The sequence below is a fragment of the Thamnophis elegans genome, chromosome 1, assembly GCF_009769535.1.
Source record: "Thamnophis elegans isolate rThaEle1 chromosome 1, rThaEle1.pri, whole genome shotgun sequence".
Lineage (NCBI taxonomy): Eukaryota > Metazoa > Chordata > Lepidosauria > Squamata > Colubridae > Thamnophis > Thamnophis elegans.
The window spans coordinates 4703285-4720676 of NC_045541.1; the positions used below are offsets into that span (position 1 = coordinate 4703285).

General features: G+C 40.4%; 1 protein-coding gene across 2 annotated transcripts in view; it reads left to right on the plus strand.

Moving 5' to 3' along the window:
• NDUFS1 (NADH:ubiquinone oxidoreductase core subunit S1) overlaps nt 1-16959 on the plus strand; it is a 42591-nt gene extending 25632 nt beyond the window's left edge. For both annotated transcript variants that reach the window (XM_032211675.1, XM_032211682.1), the window contains exons 9-19: nt 956-1090; nt 2996-3110; nt 4520-4665; nt 5263-5391; nt 6248-6377; nt 6494-6654; nt 11090-11244; nt 12826-13001; nt 15755-15889; nt 16245-16317; nt 16632-16959. In XM_032211675.1, the coding sequence (XP_032067566.1) occupies nt 956-1090; nt 2996-3110; nt 4520-4665; nt 5263-5391; nt 6248-6377; nt 6494-6654; nt 11090-11244; nt 12826-13001; nt 15755-15889; nt 16245-16317; nt 16632-16723 (1447 nt within the window). In that variant the 3' untranslated portion in view covers nt 16724-16959. The remainder of the gene's footprint in view (nt 1-955; nt 1091-2995; nt 3111-4519; nt 4666-5262; nt 5392-6247; nt 6378-6493; nt 6655-11089; nt 11245-12825; nt 13002-15754; nt 15890-16244; nt 16318-16631) is intronic.
• The last annotated feature ends 433 nt before the right edge of the window (nt 16960-17392 follow it).

Genomic DNA, 17392 nt, shown 5'->3' on the forward strand with positions numbered 1-17392 from the left:
CAGAACAATTTCTTATGGAGGAGGGATTATATAGGGAGTTTCTTTTTTTAAAAAACTGAGAAAAGCGGTTAAATTGGAAGAATTTGTACAAAATTAGTTCTTTGAGAACAATAAATGCTTAATGCTATGTGATGGCATTAATATTTGTGACCCGTCAAAACCGCGCTCGACTAAACCGCGCCCGATTAAACCGCGTCGCTGACATCATCAACAGGGCGACAACAGCCAGCGCGGAGAAAGAAGGGCGCTTTAAATAGCGCTTTGAAAGCAAGCCGATTCAACTTAAGGTAAGGGCTAGGTTTAGGGTTAGGTTAAGGGTTAGGGTTAGGTTAAGGGTTAGGTTTAGGGTTAGGTTAAGGGTTAGGGTTAGGTTTAGGGTTAGGTTAAGGGTTAGGGTTAGGTTTAGGGTTAGGTTAAGGGTTAGGTTTAGGGTTAGGTTAAGGGTTAGGTTAAGGGTTAGGATTAGGTTAAGGGTTAGGTTTAGGGTTAGGGTTAGGTTTAGGGGTTAATTTTAGGTTTAGGGTTTACAGCGTGCTTCTGTCTCCACGCTGTTGTCGCCATGTTGATGGCGTCAGCGACGTGGTTTAGTCGAGCGCGGTTTTGTGGGTGAACCAATAATATTACTGTTATATTACATGAGCCCTCTTGGAAGCAAAACACTCAACACTTACTATTTCCTTAGGATGTATCCATTTCCTTAGGATACAGCCCAGAAGAAAGAGGGAGAAGAAAGAAAGGGGAACTCAGGCAGTAATGAAACAAAAGGCAGCCTTGTGCAAAGCTATGTCTTGAACGGTTCCCATTTCTGGCTGTTAGTTTCTAGGGAAAAACAAGGGCAGCCATGGGCAATATTGCTGATTCGTGACCACGGTTGTTGCAGACATAGTAGCATATGATTTAAGATCTATTATTAAAAATGGATAATTACTGAACTAGTTTGTGTGCTTCCTTTTAGGAAGACAGAATCTATTGACGTTCTTGATGCAGTAGGAAGTAATATTGTGGTAAGCACCCGGACTGGAGAAGTGATGAGAATTTTGCCAAGATTACATGAAGATATCAATGAGGAATGGATCTCTGACAAAACAAGGTATGTTTTATAATTCATTATCATCTCGTAAAAATGTGTATGTATTTATTTATTAAATAAATACATAAAATGTATTTATGTGCTGGACGTTTGAATGGGGTTTAGAACTATTTCCTTTTTGGGGTGCATGGAAATAGTATCAAAATCTGTTTCTACAATCCTGATCATAAATGTATTATTAATCAAAGATAATGCATTGTAATTATTTGAAGTTGGCTGTGATCAACAGGGTAGCTTGTAAAATGTTTAAAACAATTTTTAAGTTGGAAAAATTGTAAGATTATCTTTTTGTGGTGCTTTATCACTTATACCGGCATTATGGCTATGGATGAATAAAAACTGTTAGTGAAGATAACAAAATCTGTATTTAAAAACAGATATTACCTATGGATGAACAAGTAATTGCTAAAGTTATTCATTTATTACTATACTTATTACTATTGATACAATGTCAGAGTTTTGGCAGCGTGACTAGTATTATGAGATAAACCCAGGAGCAAAACATAGCACACAGAGCCTTTAGAAAATTAACAGTGGTTTATATATACATATATGCAGATATACACACAATAGATAAATCTCTTGCCAGTCAGCTATGGACACAAGGAGAGAAATGAGATACACAATGAGAGACAGAAACACCCTCTAATGGCCACCTATATATAGACACCTCTTAAAAGGGTAAATGACGTGTGGGTTCCATCAGTCTTAAATGGATTATACCAATATTGCTGAATCATCCCCATTGCATCACCTTACCATTTACAGCTTACAACCTTACATCAGCTGGCAGCTATTAAATCCTTATTAGTTGACATAAAAGGTATTATATATTAAATTGTTTTGATATTATATAACAAGTATAATTTTAAAATTATCACTATTTTTATTATAAATATTTTTTAAAAAGAGACCCTCCCCAAAATATAGACTAATACTTAATTTCTGATTTCCTCCTTTGTGCTCCAACAAATATGCAGTACTTTTTGGCATAAAGTATAAAAATCATATTTTAAAAGTTTCTTTATACCTTGTTGCATATGGAAGCCATCCCTGTTTAAACTTAAACTTCTATTATGTCTATAGTATCAGTTTCTCCATTGCTATGTATTCTCCAAGTTTAAGTACTCAAATATCACTGAAATTCTGATGTTTTTTTTCCAGAGTTAGGCGAACAATATTCTTGCAGCTGTAGAGATGTACCTTAATAAATTATGGTATTTTTAATGTGTTCTTGGCATTGTACCTAATAAAAAATTAAAAATGTGACCTCATTTTGAAGTATCTTTCCAATACTTATACATTCACCATGTATCATGGTATTTCCAGCAGTTATTGCTGTAGGGTTGAAATTGATTTGCTGATTATTTTTTTAATAGAGTTCCGTACTTTTATCGAGCTTCATCTTATCTGTCCTTTTAAGTTTATATCCTCGTTTGTGCCCCCTGTATCGTAAGTATCTATGGAGCTGATTAGCTGAGCCAACTCCTTCCCATATTGACACTCTGCTATTCAGGGATTTGATCCATTCTGCTCACCCTGGCACAAAGCTTGCTCTGCATGATATTTGAAGAGAAAGGTTCCCTCTATCGTTTAATTCCTCTTTTTGAAGAACTTGATAATATTGGCTCTTTGAATTTTATTACTTTATTACTTTATTTGTTTGTTTATTTATTGCATTCTCAGTTAGAGTACATATATTTCTCTCATTTGTTTCTGAGCACTACTTAAGAGTATGTCTAATATTTCCCCCTCCCTCATCATGACCAACTGGTCATTTATTGATATTACGGAGAAGTAAATTTTGTGCTGAAAAAGTTTACAAAGTTAGCAGTGGTATTGCATTGGTAGGTATGTATTTCAGCTTCAGTTGCTTCTATCATCAGTTTTATCTTTGCTTTTCAGATTTGCTTATGATGGCCTGAAACGTCAGCGACTTATTGAGCCAATGATAAAAAATAAAGAAGGGCTGTTCACTTACGTATCTTGGGAAGAAGCCTTGAGCTATGTAGCAACTGCGGTAGGCATATGGACCTGGCAGACTATTTAATACTACTTCTAAATTTGATACACATTTACTTATGAATTCTTATACTTTGAGGAATGCTACTTTCCACACTTCAAAATCAAGGAGCTCGTTTACTTAATTTGTATGACTATCTGCATGTTTTAAGTGGCATATGCAGTTTTAAAACACAAGTAACAATCATAGTCTTCTACCATTCATAACAATTAAAAGCTTTAAAATAAATAAAAAACAATTAAAACAATGGTTACATACAGTGAAACTATTCAACAGGCTCCACACTTCCTTGGGATCCCCAAGTCCAATGGCATGTCCTTCCAAAAGACCAGCACGGTTGGGGCCAATCTCAGTGTGTGTCTGTGTGTGGTGTGTGTGTGTGTGTGTGTGTGTGTGTGTGTGTGTGTGTGTTGGTGGTGGGGAACTGATGTTCCAGAAGGTAGGTGCCGTGGCAGAGAAAAGACTCTTTCCCTTGATCCCATCAAGGGAAGCTCCTGGGCCAATGGGACCAGCAACAGGCTCCTTCTGCTGAAACTAATGGGACTCATAGATGAAAGTGAGGAGAGGCAGTCCCTCAAACAACATTAGCCCGATGCCATGTAGGGCTTTAAAAGGCATTTTATATTATGTCTTGTGGTTAAAAGGGTAATATAAAAGTATTTGTGTATCATAGATTTAAAAAGCCCTTTTGTCTCAGATCTCAGAACCTGTTCTGACACCCTCCTCCATCCAGTAACGAATGCCGAGACAAGCTTAACTGGAATGTCGCAGCACTTTATTAGCAAGAAACCAAAACCTCGGTGGCTGAAAGCCAAGCATAACAAACAGATAAGAACCTTGGCAGCAACTCAGGCTTCGACAGATAACAGCTTCTCCAGCGTTAGGAATGACGTTGAATCCTGCAAAACCAGGCTCCTCCCAGTCTCTCTTTAAATACTATCTTGAGAGGAGCCTAATTACAATCACCTGGGTCCAATTATCTTTGGTAACTGCTTAGCTGCTCTCTACGTCGATCTGCCTGGTGTTGCCGGGCATCCAGGACCAACTCCCTTGGCTCCTCCCCACTGGTCCAAGGCTCAGGCGCCTCCTGGTGGCCAACCAGCCTCTCTTCGCCCTGCTCGGAGTCGGAACCCTGACCAGGGTCCTCCACCTCATCCAGAGCCGATTCATAGGGCCCCTCGCTGTCGGAGTCTGGTGGCAGCTCCAACGGCTCCTGCTGGGCCACAACAGAACTAATTTATATTTATCACTGCACAGGTGTTGCTTTGCACCTGTATGATATTTCTGTTTTATGAAAATTATTTTGTTTCCCGGAGTTATCTTAGGAAAAAATAACCTTTTAAAAAGATTGTTCTTTAAAAAAAAATACAGTGGTGACCTAATGATTGTTTTATGGTATTTTGCAGCTTCAGGGGAGTCAAGGTAATGAAGTAGCTGCAATTGCAGGAGGATTAGTGGATGCAGAAGCCCTGGTATCACTCAAAGACTTGCTGAATAGAATTAACTCTGATAATATGTGTACTGAAGAGGTTTTCCCTACTGCGGGAGCTGGGTAAGAGATTATAACTAGAGTGATCCCAGTAAAAGAAATAGTAATGGAATATGTTGAGAGAATTTGGCAAGATTAGAAATTTGGACAGTAAATGAAATTCATGTAGGTTCCTCCACTCCTTATCCTTAAAGGCTTCTAAACAGTCTACCTCAAGGATTAAATCCATAGTTCATAATTGGAAGCATATTATAAAAATTGAAAAACTTTTTTTTCTAGAAAAAGTTAAACATGCTTCTTGTTGTTTACTAGCTGATAAAATAAAAATTGAGATTTGTACTGTGCAGATATAATAGTTCATAAGTGTTACTTTTAAGTGTCAAAGCTATATGAGTCCTGGTGGCACAGTGGTTAGAATGAAGTATTGCAGGCTAATTCTGCCCTCAGCCTGGTGTTTGATCCTGAGGAGGTTGACTCAGCCTTCCATCCTTCTGTGCTAAAATGAGGGCCCATATTGTAGGGGGCAATATGCTGATATTTGTAAATATTTGTAAAACACTATGGACTATGGAGGATAGAGGTCTTATTGCTATTGCTATTCCTACTGGAGCGCTATATCACAATTATATTTATTATGATTGTTTGTGCATTCTATTATAGAACAGACCTGCGATCTAATTACTTACTTAATACCAAGATTGCAGGAATAGAAGAGGCAGATTTCCTACTTCTGGTTGGCACCAATCCACGCTTTGAAGCACCACTATTCAATGCAAGAATTAGAAAAAGGTTTGTTAACATGTAGTGAAATTGATTTTCATGGATTAAGGGGTAGATTGTAAGAGGACAGACGTTCTTTTTATCATTATTATTTTGAACATAAATATGATAATAGAATCAGAGCTGAAAATAATTCTATCAGTTTCTAGTCAAACCTCCTGCTTAAGCCAATTCAAGCTCTACTAGAGCATCTAGTATGGAAGGTAATTTTGCTTGCCAGTATGTCAGTGGCTGACATAAGATTTTCACATATGATGGGGATTGTAAGATTCTTTTATATTCTTTAATACAGTTTTCCCAAACTAGCTGCCTTCTAAGATACATCTGGAAGGTGGCTTACATTGGACGCAGCTGGGCTGACAAACTTTCTCTTAAGCCTGTAAATACTAAGGGGGCTTATTTTTTTAAATTCAGGATGACGCAAATAGGCACATTTTAAAGATAAAACGCTGTTACAGGTATAAGAATCACCTGTTGCGAAAGGAATGGACCCCTGTCTGAAGGTTCACTTGTTTCTGCCTGTGCATTGTACTTAGTTTTTCTTTTGGGAGAGGAATAATGCTAAACTATGAAATGTGCTCCCCTGAGTTCCTAGACTCTCTGCTGCTTAGAAGGAATTCAGAAACTTCTGTAGATCAGGCAGAAAAGTACAAAAGTAAACTCATCCCATACAGCAGGGGTTCCCAAACTTGGCAACTTTAAGACTTGTGGATTTTAACTCTCAGAATTCTCCAGCCAGCTGGCTGGAGAATTCTGAGAGTTGAAATCCACAAGTCTTAAAGTTGCCAAGTTTGGGAACCACTGCCATACAGTTAGCCTATATATTGGAAGACCTTACAAATGTTTGTGCTTACTCCTCTTTCAGCTGGCTACATAATGAGCTAAAAGTGGCTCTTGTGGGCAGCCCGGTTGATTTGACCTACACTTATGAGCATCTAGGAGATTCCCCACAGATACTATTAGACATTGCTTCCGAGAAGCATCCATTCAGCAAGGTAATTTAAATATTAAACTCTGGGTTTCTCTCTTAACGTTGCTTACAAAATTAGAGTGTTACATTTTCTTAACCGTGGAGTGATTTTTTTCACTGGTGTCTCATTATTTCTAAAAGGTCCTGAACCAGGCAAAAAAGCCAATAGTTGTGGTGGGCAGTGCAGCACTGCAGCGTGGTGATGGAGCAGCCATTCTTTCAGCCATTTCGAATATTGCCCAGAATATTAGGACAAAAAATGGAGTCGATATTGACTGGAAAATTATGAACATTCTTCATAGGTTTGTCCAAGCTCATTTTCTAGTTTGATTTCTATCTCTCATACCAGAATCATAAAAATTTCTACCATAAAGTTGTTTGTTTATATACAATTGTTTTTTATACTGCTTACCCAAGTGGTTTACAAGTCTAAAACAATAAAAATTGCAATAAAAGGAGTTGCAATTAAAAAACATAATAGTTTATACGGCCAAGCTCCCCATTAAAATACTGATAAGCTCCTGTAGTGCTTTCTTCTTGGAAAGCTCTGTGAAAAGGCGTGAACCGAGGTGGCGCAGTGGTTAGGGTGCAGTACTGCAGGCCACTTCAGCTGACTGTGATCTGCAGTTCAGCGGTTCAAATCTCACCGGCTCAAGGTCGACTCAGCCTTCCATCCTTCCGAGGTGGGTGAAATGAGGACCCAGACTGTGGGGGCAAGTTGCTGATTCAATTTGCTAAAAAATTTGTAAATCGCTTAGAGAGGGCTGAAAGCCCTATGAAGCGGTATATAAGTCAAATAAGTCAAATGATTGCAACTACTTCCCTAAAAGATAATAGGATGGTGGCAGGAGACTGTGACCAAGCCCATCCTGGATATGTTCTTAAAGGTAACAGAGACCCTTCAGCCTGGAAGCAAACCAGAAACCAATGAAATTCCTATAATATTAATGTCACTATGATGTATTTTCAGACTCGCAAGATTTTGTAAAGAGAACCTTTCAATAAAGGTAAAACTGGTATTTCTGGGTCTGCTTCTTCTCTGGATAAAAAGGCTGACAACTACCCTGGAGCCAAATGGCTTCTAAACAAATAATACGTTTTTGTAGGGTTCGTTTTGAGCCTATTCTGTTAGAGCTATACTCTTGAGTCGCTAGGCACTGCGTCAGGACTTGTTAACTACAGCCATCTGGCTGAATTATAAAATAGAATTTTTTAAAAAAAGAACAGATTATTAAAATTACTGATTTCCCACTGGTTTGAATAAATTACAGTAAATTGTTATTTAGAAATGGGCTTAGCTCAAATGCCTAATATTACACTTTGAATATATTTAGAATGACCTGAACATTTTTTTTAGAACTGAAGATGATTGAACTCTATCTGTAAGGATTTTTTTCTATTAAAACTTTCTCTCCCTACACTTCTAAATTACATGCTTGACATACATTTTAATGTATTAAGCTCCAGAGTCTAGAAAGTAGATCATGTAATTAGAATAAGCTTTGTCTTTGAGGCTTTTAGGATATTTCATGGCTAAGGATCTGAACAAGTAATCCATACCTTTAGGATATTTCATGGCTAAGGATCTGAACAAGTAATCCAAAACTTTTTCCCTCCTACTAATTGGCCAAGTGTTCCATCTCTCAGGCTGGGGGGTCAAACAGTACGCCCCTCAGACAGGGTCCACAACTTGGGAGTCCTTCTGGACCCACAGCTGACCTTTGAACACCACTTGTCGGCTGTGACCAGGGGGGCATTTGCCCAGGTTCGCCTGGTGCACCAGTTGCGTCCCTACCTGAACCGGGAGGCCCTCACAACAGTCACTCGCGCCCTTGTGACCTCTAGACTGGATTTTGGATTTGGATTTTGGATTTTATTAAACATTTATATGCCGCCCTTTTCCCTGAGGGGACTCAGGGCGGCTTACAACAATGAAGGGAAGGGAGTGCAAGACAAGACTTAAAAAGAAAAAGAAACGTGAATAAAAGAAATTAACCATAAAAACACAACATTCACTCAACATTCGGGCGGGGTGAGAGTAATCCTATCCCCAGGCCTGACGGGATAGCCAGATCTTGAGGGCTGTGCAGAAGGCCTGGACTGTGGTGAGGGTACGGATCTCCACAGGGAGGTTGTTCCATAGTGTCGGAGCCGCAACAGAGAAGGCTCTCCTCCGCGTAGTCGCCAGTCGGCACTGACTGGCGGATGGAATTCGGAGGAGGCCTACTCTGTGCGATCTGATGGGACGCAGGGAGGTAATTGGCAGGAGGCGGTCTCTCAGATAGCCAGATCCACTACCATGGAGCGCTTTATAGGTGGTAAGTAAAACCTTGAAGTGCACCCGACGATCGACAGGTAGCCAGCGCAGCTCACGGAGGATCGGTGTTATATGGGCGAACCGTGGTGCGCCCATGATCACTCGCGCGGCCGCGTTCTGAACTAGCTGAAGTCGTCGGATGCTCTTCAAGGGCAGCCCCATGTAGAGCACATTGCAGTATTCCAGCCTAGAGATCACAAGGGCTCGAGTGACTGTTGTGAGAGCCTCCCGGTTCAGGTAGGGCCGCAACTGGCGCACCAGGCGAACCTGGGCAAATGCCCCCCTGGTCACAGCCGACAAATGGTGGTCAAAACTCAACTGTGGATCCAGGAGGACTCCCAAGTTGCGGACCCTGTCTGAGGGGTATAAATTTTGTCCCCCCAGCCTGATTGATGGAACGCTGGCCGAATTTTTGGGAGGAAAACACAACAGCCACTCGGTCTTTTCCGGGTTGAGCACCAGTTTGTTAGCTCTCATCCAGTCTTTAACAGCCTCAAGGCCCCGGTTCATCACGTCCACCGCTTCATTGAGTTGGCACGGGGCGGACAGATACAACTGCGTATCGTCCGCATATTGGTGGTACTTAATCCCGTGCCTCCGAATGATCTCGCCCAGCGGTTTCATGTATATGTTAAATAGCAGGGGGGACAGAACCGAACCCTGCGGCACCCCATAGGTTAGGGGCCTCGGGGACGATCTCTCCCTCCCCACCAACACCGACTGCGACCTGTCCGAGAGGTAGGAGGAGAACCACTGTAAAACAGTGCCGCCCACCCCCACCTCCCGCAGTCGTCGCAGAAGGATACCATGGTCGATGGTATCGAAAGCCGCTGAGAGGTCAAGGAGAACCAGGATGGACGCGTGGCCTCCATCTCTGGCTCTCCAGAGATCATCGGTCAATGCGACCAAAGCGGTTTCAGTGCTGTAACCGGGCCTGAAGCCAGACTGGAAGGGGTCAAGATAGTTAGCTTCCTCCAAGGTACGCTGAAGCTGTAAGGCCACCACCTTCTCAACAACCTTCCCCGCAAAGGGGAGGTTGGAGACTGGACGATAGTTATTAAGAACTGCTGGATCCAAAGACGGTTTCTTCAGGAGGGGCCTCACCACCGCCGCCTTAAGCGCGGTGGGGAGGTGTCCCTCCCGAAGAGAGGCGGTAACAACCGCCTGGATCCAGCCTCGTGTCACCTCTCTGCTGTTGGCAGTCAGCCAAGAGGGACACGGGTCCAGTATGCAGGTGGAGGAACTCACAGCTCGCATAGCCTTGTCCACATCCCCGGAGGCAACATCCTGGAACTCAACCCAGAGATGGTCTACCAAGTTATTCCCCTGTGTCTCGGCTGGATCTGCGGGGGTGGAGTCCAGTTCCGCTCGAAACCGAGCAACTTTGTCCGCCAAGAACTGACTATACTCCTCAGCCTTACCCTGCAGGGGGTTCCCCGTCTCCCTCCTATTTAGTCCAGTCCTGACTGGACTACTGCAACGTGCTCTACATGGGGCAGCCCTTGAAGAGTATTCGGAGACTTCAGCTTGTCCAGAATGCAGCCGCGCGAGCGATTGTGGGTGTACCTCGGTTCACCCACGTAACACCTATCCTCCGCGAGCTGCACTGGCTGCCTGTTGGTCTCCGGGTACGCTTCAAGGCGCTAGTTGTCACTTATAAAGCCCTTCATAGTATTGGACCTGGGTACTTGAGAGACCGCCTGCTGCCAATTACCTCCACTAGACTGATCAGATCCCACAGATTAGGCCTCCTCCGAATTCCATCCGCCGGCCAGTGTCGACTGGCGACTACCCGGAGGAGAGCCTTCTCTGTGGCTGCTCCGACCCTCTGGAACGAACTCCCCATGGAGATTCGAACCCTCACCACCCTCCAGGCCTTCCGCAAAGCCCTTAAAACCTGGCTGTTCCGACAGGCCTGGGGCTAAAGAACCATTGCCCCCGTCTCGAATGGTATGACTGTCGTGTGTTTTTAAATTATGCATTGTTTTGTGTCGTTTTTAATTTTGTCTGTATCCCCTCTTCCCTGGTTTGAGTTGTGAGCCGCCCTGAGTCCCCTTCGGGGGAAAAGGGCGGCATATAAATGTAATAAACTGAACTGAACTGAACTTTTGAGATACAAAAATCTACATACTTAGTTGAAGGGAAAATAGTTAAATGTTTCCATTAAATCATTTTGCTGGGTCCTTTTCCAAAATGCTTTTTACCACACATAGTAAAACAAACCCAGATATAGGAAGCTTTATTCTTTTCAGGAAGACATGGTTCTGCAAAATAGGAAATTGTTCAAAAATATGCATACCTTATGGTCAAGTGTGAAGGGGTTTAAGGTTTATCAAAGGGTTTAGGGACATGACTTCGCAACTAACAAAAAAAAAAAAGTCTGAGAATGTCAGCTGAAACAATCGTCTCTTCCTCTACAGAGTGGCAAGCCAAGTAGCTGCTCTTGACCTAGGTTACAAACCAGGAGTAGATGCTATCAGGAAGAACCCTCCTAAAGTGCTGTATCTCTTAGGGGCTGATGCAGGTTGTGTTACCCGACAAGATTTGCCTAAGAATTGCCTTATCATTTATCAGGGTAAGTAACATCAACTGCAGTACTTTGCTTTGCATTTGACTTGGCAGTAAGGCTGTGTCTGATGTGCATTCCTAAACTGTGGATGAGAGATACATATGAATTATTGTTTTGAATGAAACACAATTTATATTTCAAAAGTTCTGTTTTGAAAACTTGCATAATTTTGAGGGTTCTGTTAGCTTTTGATTGATAATTCTGCGTATTTTAAAAAGAACTTGGATATTTTTTTTAAAGAAAGCAATTATACTAGTACAGCAGTAGAGACCAGTCATGTCACTTCTGTTTTTGGTTTAAAATCGATGGTTAAGAAAAAGACATCTGCTTAAGGCTATGAGCCCGGCAGGTAAATTGCAGCTGCTTTTGATTTTGTTTTATCCCTTGTTTAATTTAATACCTTGCTATGAGACTTTATAATTCCTGTACAGTAATAGCTAGGAAGGATGGATCTTTATCTGTTTCCAGACAGATAATGCAAAGTTTATGTATGCACTACTGCTATGTAAAGAGATACTGCTGAAGTTGAGTAAATGTGTTAACACAAAGACCACTAATAAAATATTGATGTGGTTGGCTTGTTAGGGTTTGATTGGGATATTGAGCTTCAGTGTGAAATGCAAAGATTCTATGTTAATCTGGACTAATTTGTTGAGATTTGCTATTTATGTGACTACTTTTGCCTGAATTCTTCGTTAAGGAGAGAACATTTTTGATAAGAAACACTAAACAGATTTTTCACTACTGTAGATTAGATACCTTATTGTTTATATTTATTTTATTCTGATTTTATTTTAATGTTTTCAAAGCTGTTTTTAAAATCATCCATTCAACCAATTTTTTTTTTTAGTAGTCTGGGTAGTAGGTGATACTAACCTACTCTCATGCCGCTAATATGAAAAATAGGAGTGGCAGTTGGTCCTGAGCTCCTTCTGTTTACTATGGTCAGAATATTTGTGCTGTTTAAATGTTGTTCTGTTGGAATCAATCCAGTTCAAAACATCCCAATGAAAGCAGGGCTGTTTTGTTCTGAGATCAAAACAAAACATATCTATTGCTTCATACACACCTCTGAAATTTTGTTCTGAACTAATAAAATTTAAGCCAAGTAGCTGCTAATGGTCAGAATTAAATATTAAAGACTTCTATTTCAAAAGCGGTGTCTTGAAAAGAACCACTCAAACTTTGCAATACAGTGGGATCTTGGGTCCCGAGCGGCTCAGACAGTGAACAATTCAGGTCCGACCGGCAAAATCTGCTAAATGTTTCACTCGGGTCACGAACACATCCTTGGGTGCCGAATAAACACAGCTGCAGTGATTTCCCCGGCCACGGTGATTTCCCCTTCCGCACTATTTTTGTGTGTGTGCGCGCGCATGCGCAGTTTGTCTTGCTTCTGGTCACGACCAAATTGGCTGCTGACCGAAGTCCTGAAACAGATTACAGTTGGCGCCCGAGGTCCCACTGTAATTATATTAAGAGAAAGGTTGTAGCTAAAGAAATAAGTGAGTTGCAAAATTACAAAGCCTAATATAAAGTTCAGTGATAAATTAAAAATAATCCCACTGCTGCTGCAATCTTTTTCAGGTCACCATGGCGATACTGGAGCTTCTATGGCTGATGTAATTCTTCCCGGAGCAGCTTATACAGAAAAGACGGCAACCTATGTAAATACCGAAGGAAGGGCTCAACAAACCAGAGTAGCAGTGACACCCCCTGGCCTGGCCAGAGAGGACTGGAAAATTATTAGGGCGCTCTCTGAGGTACTGTAAATGCCCTAATCGCTGAATATTTCCCAAGAGATTGAATTAATAACACTTGAGAAAAGGAGTTGGTTATATTTAGGAGTTGAAATCATGAACTTTCTGATTTAGCCCATCTTTGAAAAGTAATTGATCACAAAATGCACAGAAAGATCATAGTAACATAAACTATATGTCTGTAGTAACTGTATTTTCTGGAACAGAGATTTGAATGTGAAAATTGTTGATTTGTATTTAAAAGTGTGGGGAGATTGGACAATTGAATGTACATTTTGGCATAGGATTCCAATAGAAAAAGCTGGGTATAGTCTATGTTAGTGATGGCTAACCTTTTTGTTATCATTCTCACGTGCCAAAAATGTGCACAACAGCACATGCGCGTGTGCCCATACTCATAATACAATGTGTGCACACCCCCTCCCACCCATCCTGCTCCCCGCACCCTATTTTGGGCCTAGCAGGCACCCCTGAAACCTCCTGGGACCAAAATTGGGGTGGGGGTGCACCCCCTCCCCGCAGATGCCTACGCTGTTACAGGAGTTATGTCAACCTTGTCATGCAGCTTTAGTCCTCTCTAGCATTCTCCATTGTTCAGTGATGCATTTCCTGCCTCTCTAGAATTTACCTCTATCTGCTCCTGTGAGGCACTTCCTGTTCCTGTTGGATATATATCAATGGCTTGTATAGTTTTGCAGAGATCCGAAAATCAGCTTGCCAGGGGCACATGCTTGATGCAGCTCAGCTGGGGCTCACGTGCCGGCTAAGAGGCCTCCGTGTGCCACCTGTGACATGCGTGCCATAAGTTCACCATCACAAGTCTATGTGTTTTGTTTTACTGTATTGAGTTACAATTGTTTCATGCTGAATGGGTACTATTATATTTTTAGGCCAAATATTCTAAAAAATATTTTTGTGACACTACCAATAGCAAAGATAGGAAGTTTGCTTTTTTACATCTCTTGTGTACCATTCATAAATATATCATGCTACCTTTTTAAATTGCAAAATACAGCAATCTTAAATTGTTAATCCACATGGAATGGCTACAACTCCAACTTCTGAAATTACAGTGCATTCAGAAAAAATTCAGACCTCTTCACTTTTGTCAATTTTGTTATGCTACAGCCTGATTCTACAATTGTTGAAATTCATTTTTTCTCATTAATCTACACTCAGTACCCCATAATAACAAAGTAAAAACAAGTTTAGAAATGTCTGTAAATTTATTAAAAAGAAAAACCTGAAATATCACATTGGCATAAGTATTCAGACCCTTTGCAACAACACTTGAAATTTAACTCAGGTGACACCCATTTCTCTTGGTAGTTGCTGACCTGTTTCTACATCTTGATTGGAATTGACCTGTGGTAAATTAAATTGATTGGACATGATTTGGAAAGGCACACACCTCTCTATAGAAGGCTTCACAACTGACAATGCATACTGTAGCAGAGCAAAAGCCATGAGGTCAAAGGAACTGCCTGCAGAGCTCAGAGACAGGATTATCACAAGGCACAGATCTGGGGAAAGCTACAATAAAATTTACGCTGCACTGAAGATTCCTCAGAGCATAGTGGCCTTCATAATTCTCAAATGGAAGACGTTTGGCACAATGAGGACTCGTCCAAGAGTTCATTGCCCGATCAAACTGAACAATCGGGGAGAAGGGCCTTAGTAAGAGTGGTGATCAAGAGATCTTGTGTGGAGATGAACAGAGTTCCAGAAGGACAACCATCACTGCAGCCCTCCAGTGATTTGGGCTTTATGGTAGAGTAGGTAGACAGGAGCCTCTCCTCAGTGCAAAACATATGAGAACCCATTTGGAGTTTGCAAATAAGCACCTAAAGGACTACCAGACTGTGAGGAACAAGATGATCTGGTCTGATGAAACCAAGATTGAACTGTCTGGTCTCAATTCTAAACATTATGTCTGAAGGAAACCACGCACCGCTCATCACCTGCCCAATATCATCCCAAAAGTGAAGGATGGTGGTTGGAAGCATCGTGCTGTGGAGGTGTTTTTCAGCAGCAGGGAGACTGATCAGGATTGAGGAAAACTGAATGGAGCAAAATACAGGGACATCCTCAATGAAAACTTGTTCTACAGCGCTGTACAGCCTCAGGCTGGGCTGAAGATTCACTTTTAAACTTGACAATGATCCTAAGCACACAGGAAAGAGAACACAGGAGTGGCTTAGGGACAACTCTGCGAATGTCCTAGAGTGGCCTAGCCAGAGTCCTGACTTGAAACCTATTAAACATCTCTGGAGGGACCTGAAAATGGCTGTCCACTGACAGTTGCCTTCCAACCTGACTGAGCTTGAGAGGATTTGCAAGGAAGAATGGCAAAAAATCTCCCAATCCAGGTTGCAAAGTTTGTTTCATCCTACCCCAAAAAACCTGAGGCTGTAATTGTTGTCAAAGGTGTTTCAACAAAGTACTGAGTGAAGGGTCTGAATACTTTATGCCATGATATTTCAGTTTTTTCTTTTTAATAAATTTACAGACATTTCTAAATTTCTGTTTTCACAGTCATTATGGGGCACTGAGTGTAGATTAATGAGAAAAATAAATGTTCACAACTGTAGAACCAAGCTGCAGCATAACAAAAGTGAAGGGGGTATGAATACTTTCTGAATGCATTGTGTCTAACTTTGGGGATGTATGGTGCAAATAATGGATATTAATAAAAAGAAATATATCCACACTGGATCTTGAATTTCTTTCTCTCTCTCTCTCCCTTCGTCTTTTAGGTGGCTGGTGTGACGCTCCCTTACGACAATCTTGACCAAGTGAGGAGGAGATTAGAAGAAGTGTCTCCTAATTTGGTTCGATACGATGATGTGGAAGAAGCCAACTATTTTATTCAAGCAAATGAATTGTCCAAGTTATGTTCCATTACAATATTTGGACATAAAAACTTCAAGATAGTTACTTTTCATACAAACTATTATTATAAAAATTATCATTGATCTTTCTGACTTAAGCTTGTATAAAATAATGTCCCACTATTGTACACTAACGTTAAGTTTGGGTGGTTTATAATATATTACGTAAATACTCTTTCCATCACTTTCTCCTGGATTTTCCTTAAAGCTGTTTTAAAAAAAAATGTTTTTTTTCTTTGGTTTATCTTATGAAACATTCCAGTATATAATGAATTCTTTGGGTGTTTTTGTGTGATCCAGCATACACATACCCGTTGTGTGAAATGTGCTAATATTTGCCATTCTTTGTTTATAGGTAGTGGATCAGAAACTTCTTGCTGATCCTCTTGTTCCTCCTCAGCTTACAGTTAAAGACTTTTATATGACAGGTAACAATAATCTTCATGCATGCAGAATTCCTTGTAGAATTAAGTAGCTAACAAAATATGCTTTATTTGTACTTAAAATATTTGACTACTAGAAACATTAGTTGTTCATTGATCACTAAGTTAATACATTTTATTAAGCCACAATTTGTCAATAACATCAGACATACTAAGCCATATAGTATGGTTTATAAGCTTTGGTGGCTGAATTTTACAGAGGGTACTAATTGAAAACCAAATTATTTCAGTTAATGCATAATCTATCCACCAAGTCAGACTTTTGGAATGATAACACAGATGTTCGTTTATCTTTGCAGATCCAATAAGTAGAGCTTCGCAGACAATGGCTAAATGTGTGAAAGCAGTTACACAGGGCGCCAAAGCAATCGAAGAACCCTCCATCTGCTAAAGAGTGAAATCCAGAGTCCACCAGGAACTGTTATGATTGACTAATATTTTTAAATAAGCAACTGTTTCGTGGTCTTTTTTTTGTTCCTCTTTATGGAAACAAGTGAAAGTTATTACAACCAATTCTTTAGCATGCATTGAATAATTATGTTCAGCACCATTTATCATACATAAGACATTATGTATACTGAACATGTACAAATTGGGTGTAGAATTAAAAGTATTATTTAATCAAGACTATTAAAGCAGTGTGACTCTTCAGTAACCAACATATATATATATATATATATATATATATATATATATATATATATATATATATATATATATATATATATATATATATATATATTTTAAAATTCCCAAGTAAATAGCAAATTTTCAACAGTGAAATTCAAGATAGCCATCTTCTTGCATTTCGGTGTATTCTTAATTTTAGTTAAATTATTATCTTGAGACAGTGTGTCATTCAACATACTTGAGATTATTTCATAATTACATATCACATTTATTCAAATAAATAAATTTTGTCTAAAGCCTGTTGATTTTAGGGGTCACTTTCAACTAGCCTGGACTAATCCCTGCAGTATTCTTGGCATCAATTTTAGAAGTACTTTGCCACTGCCTCCTTCCTAGGGCCAAGAGAGTGTGACTGTTCCAAGACCACCAG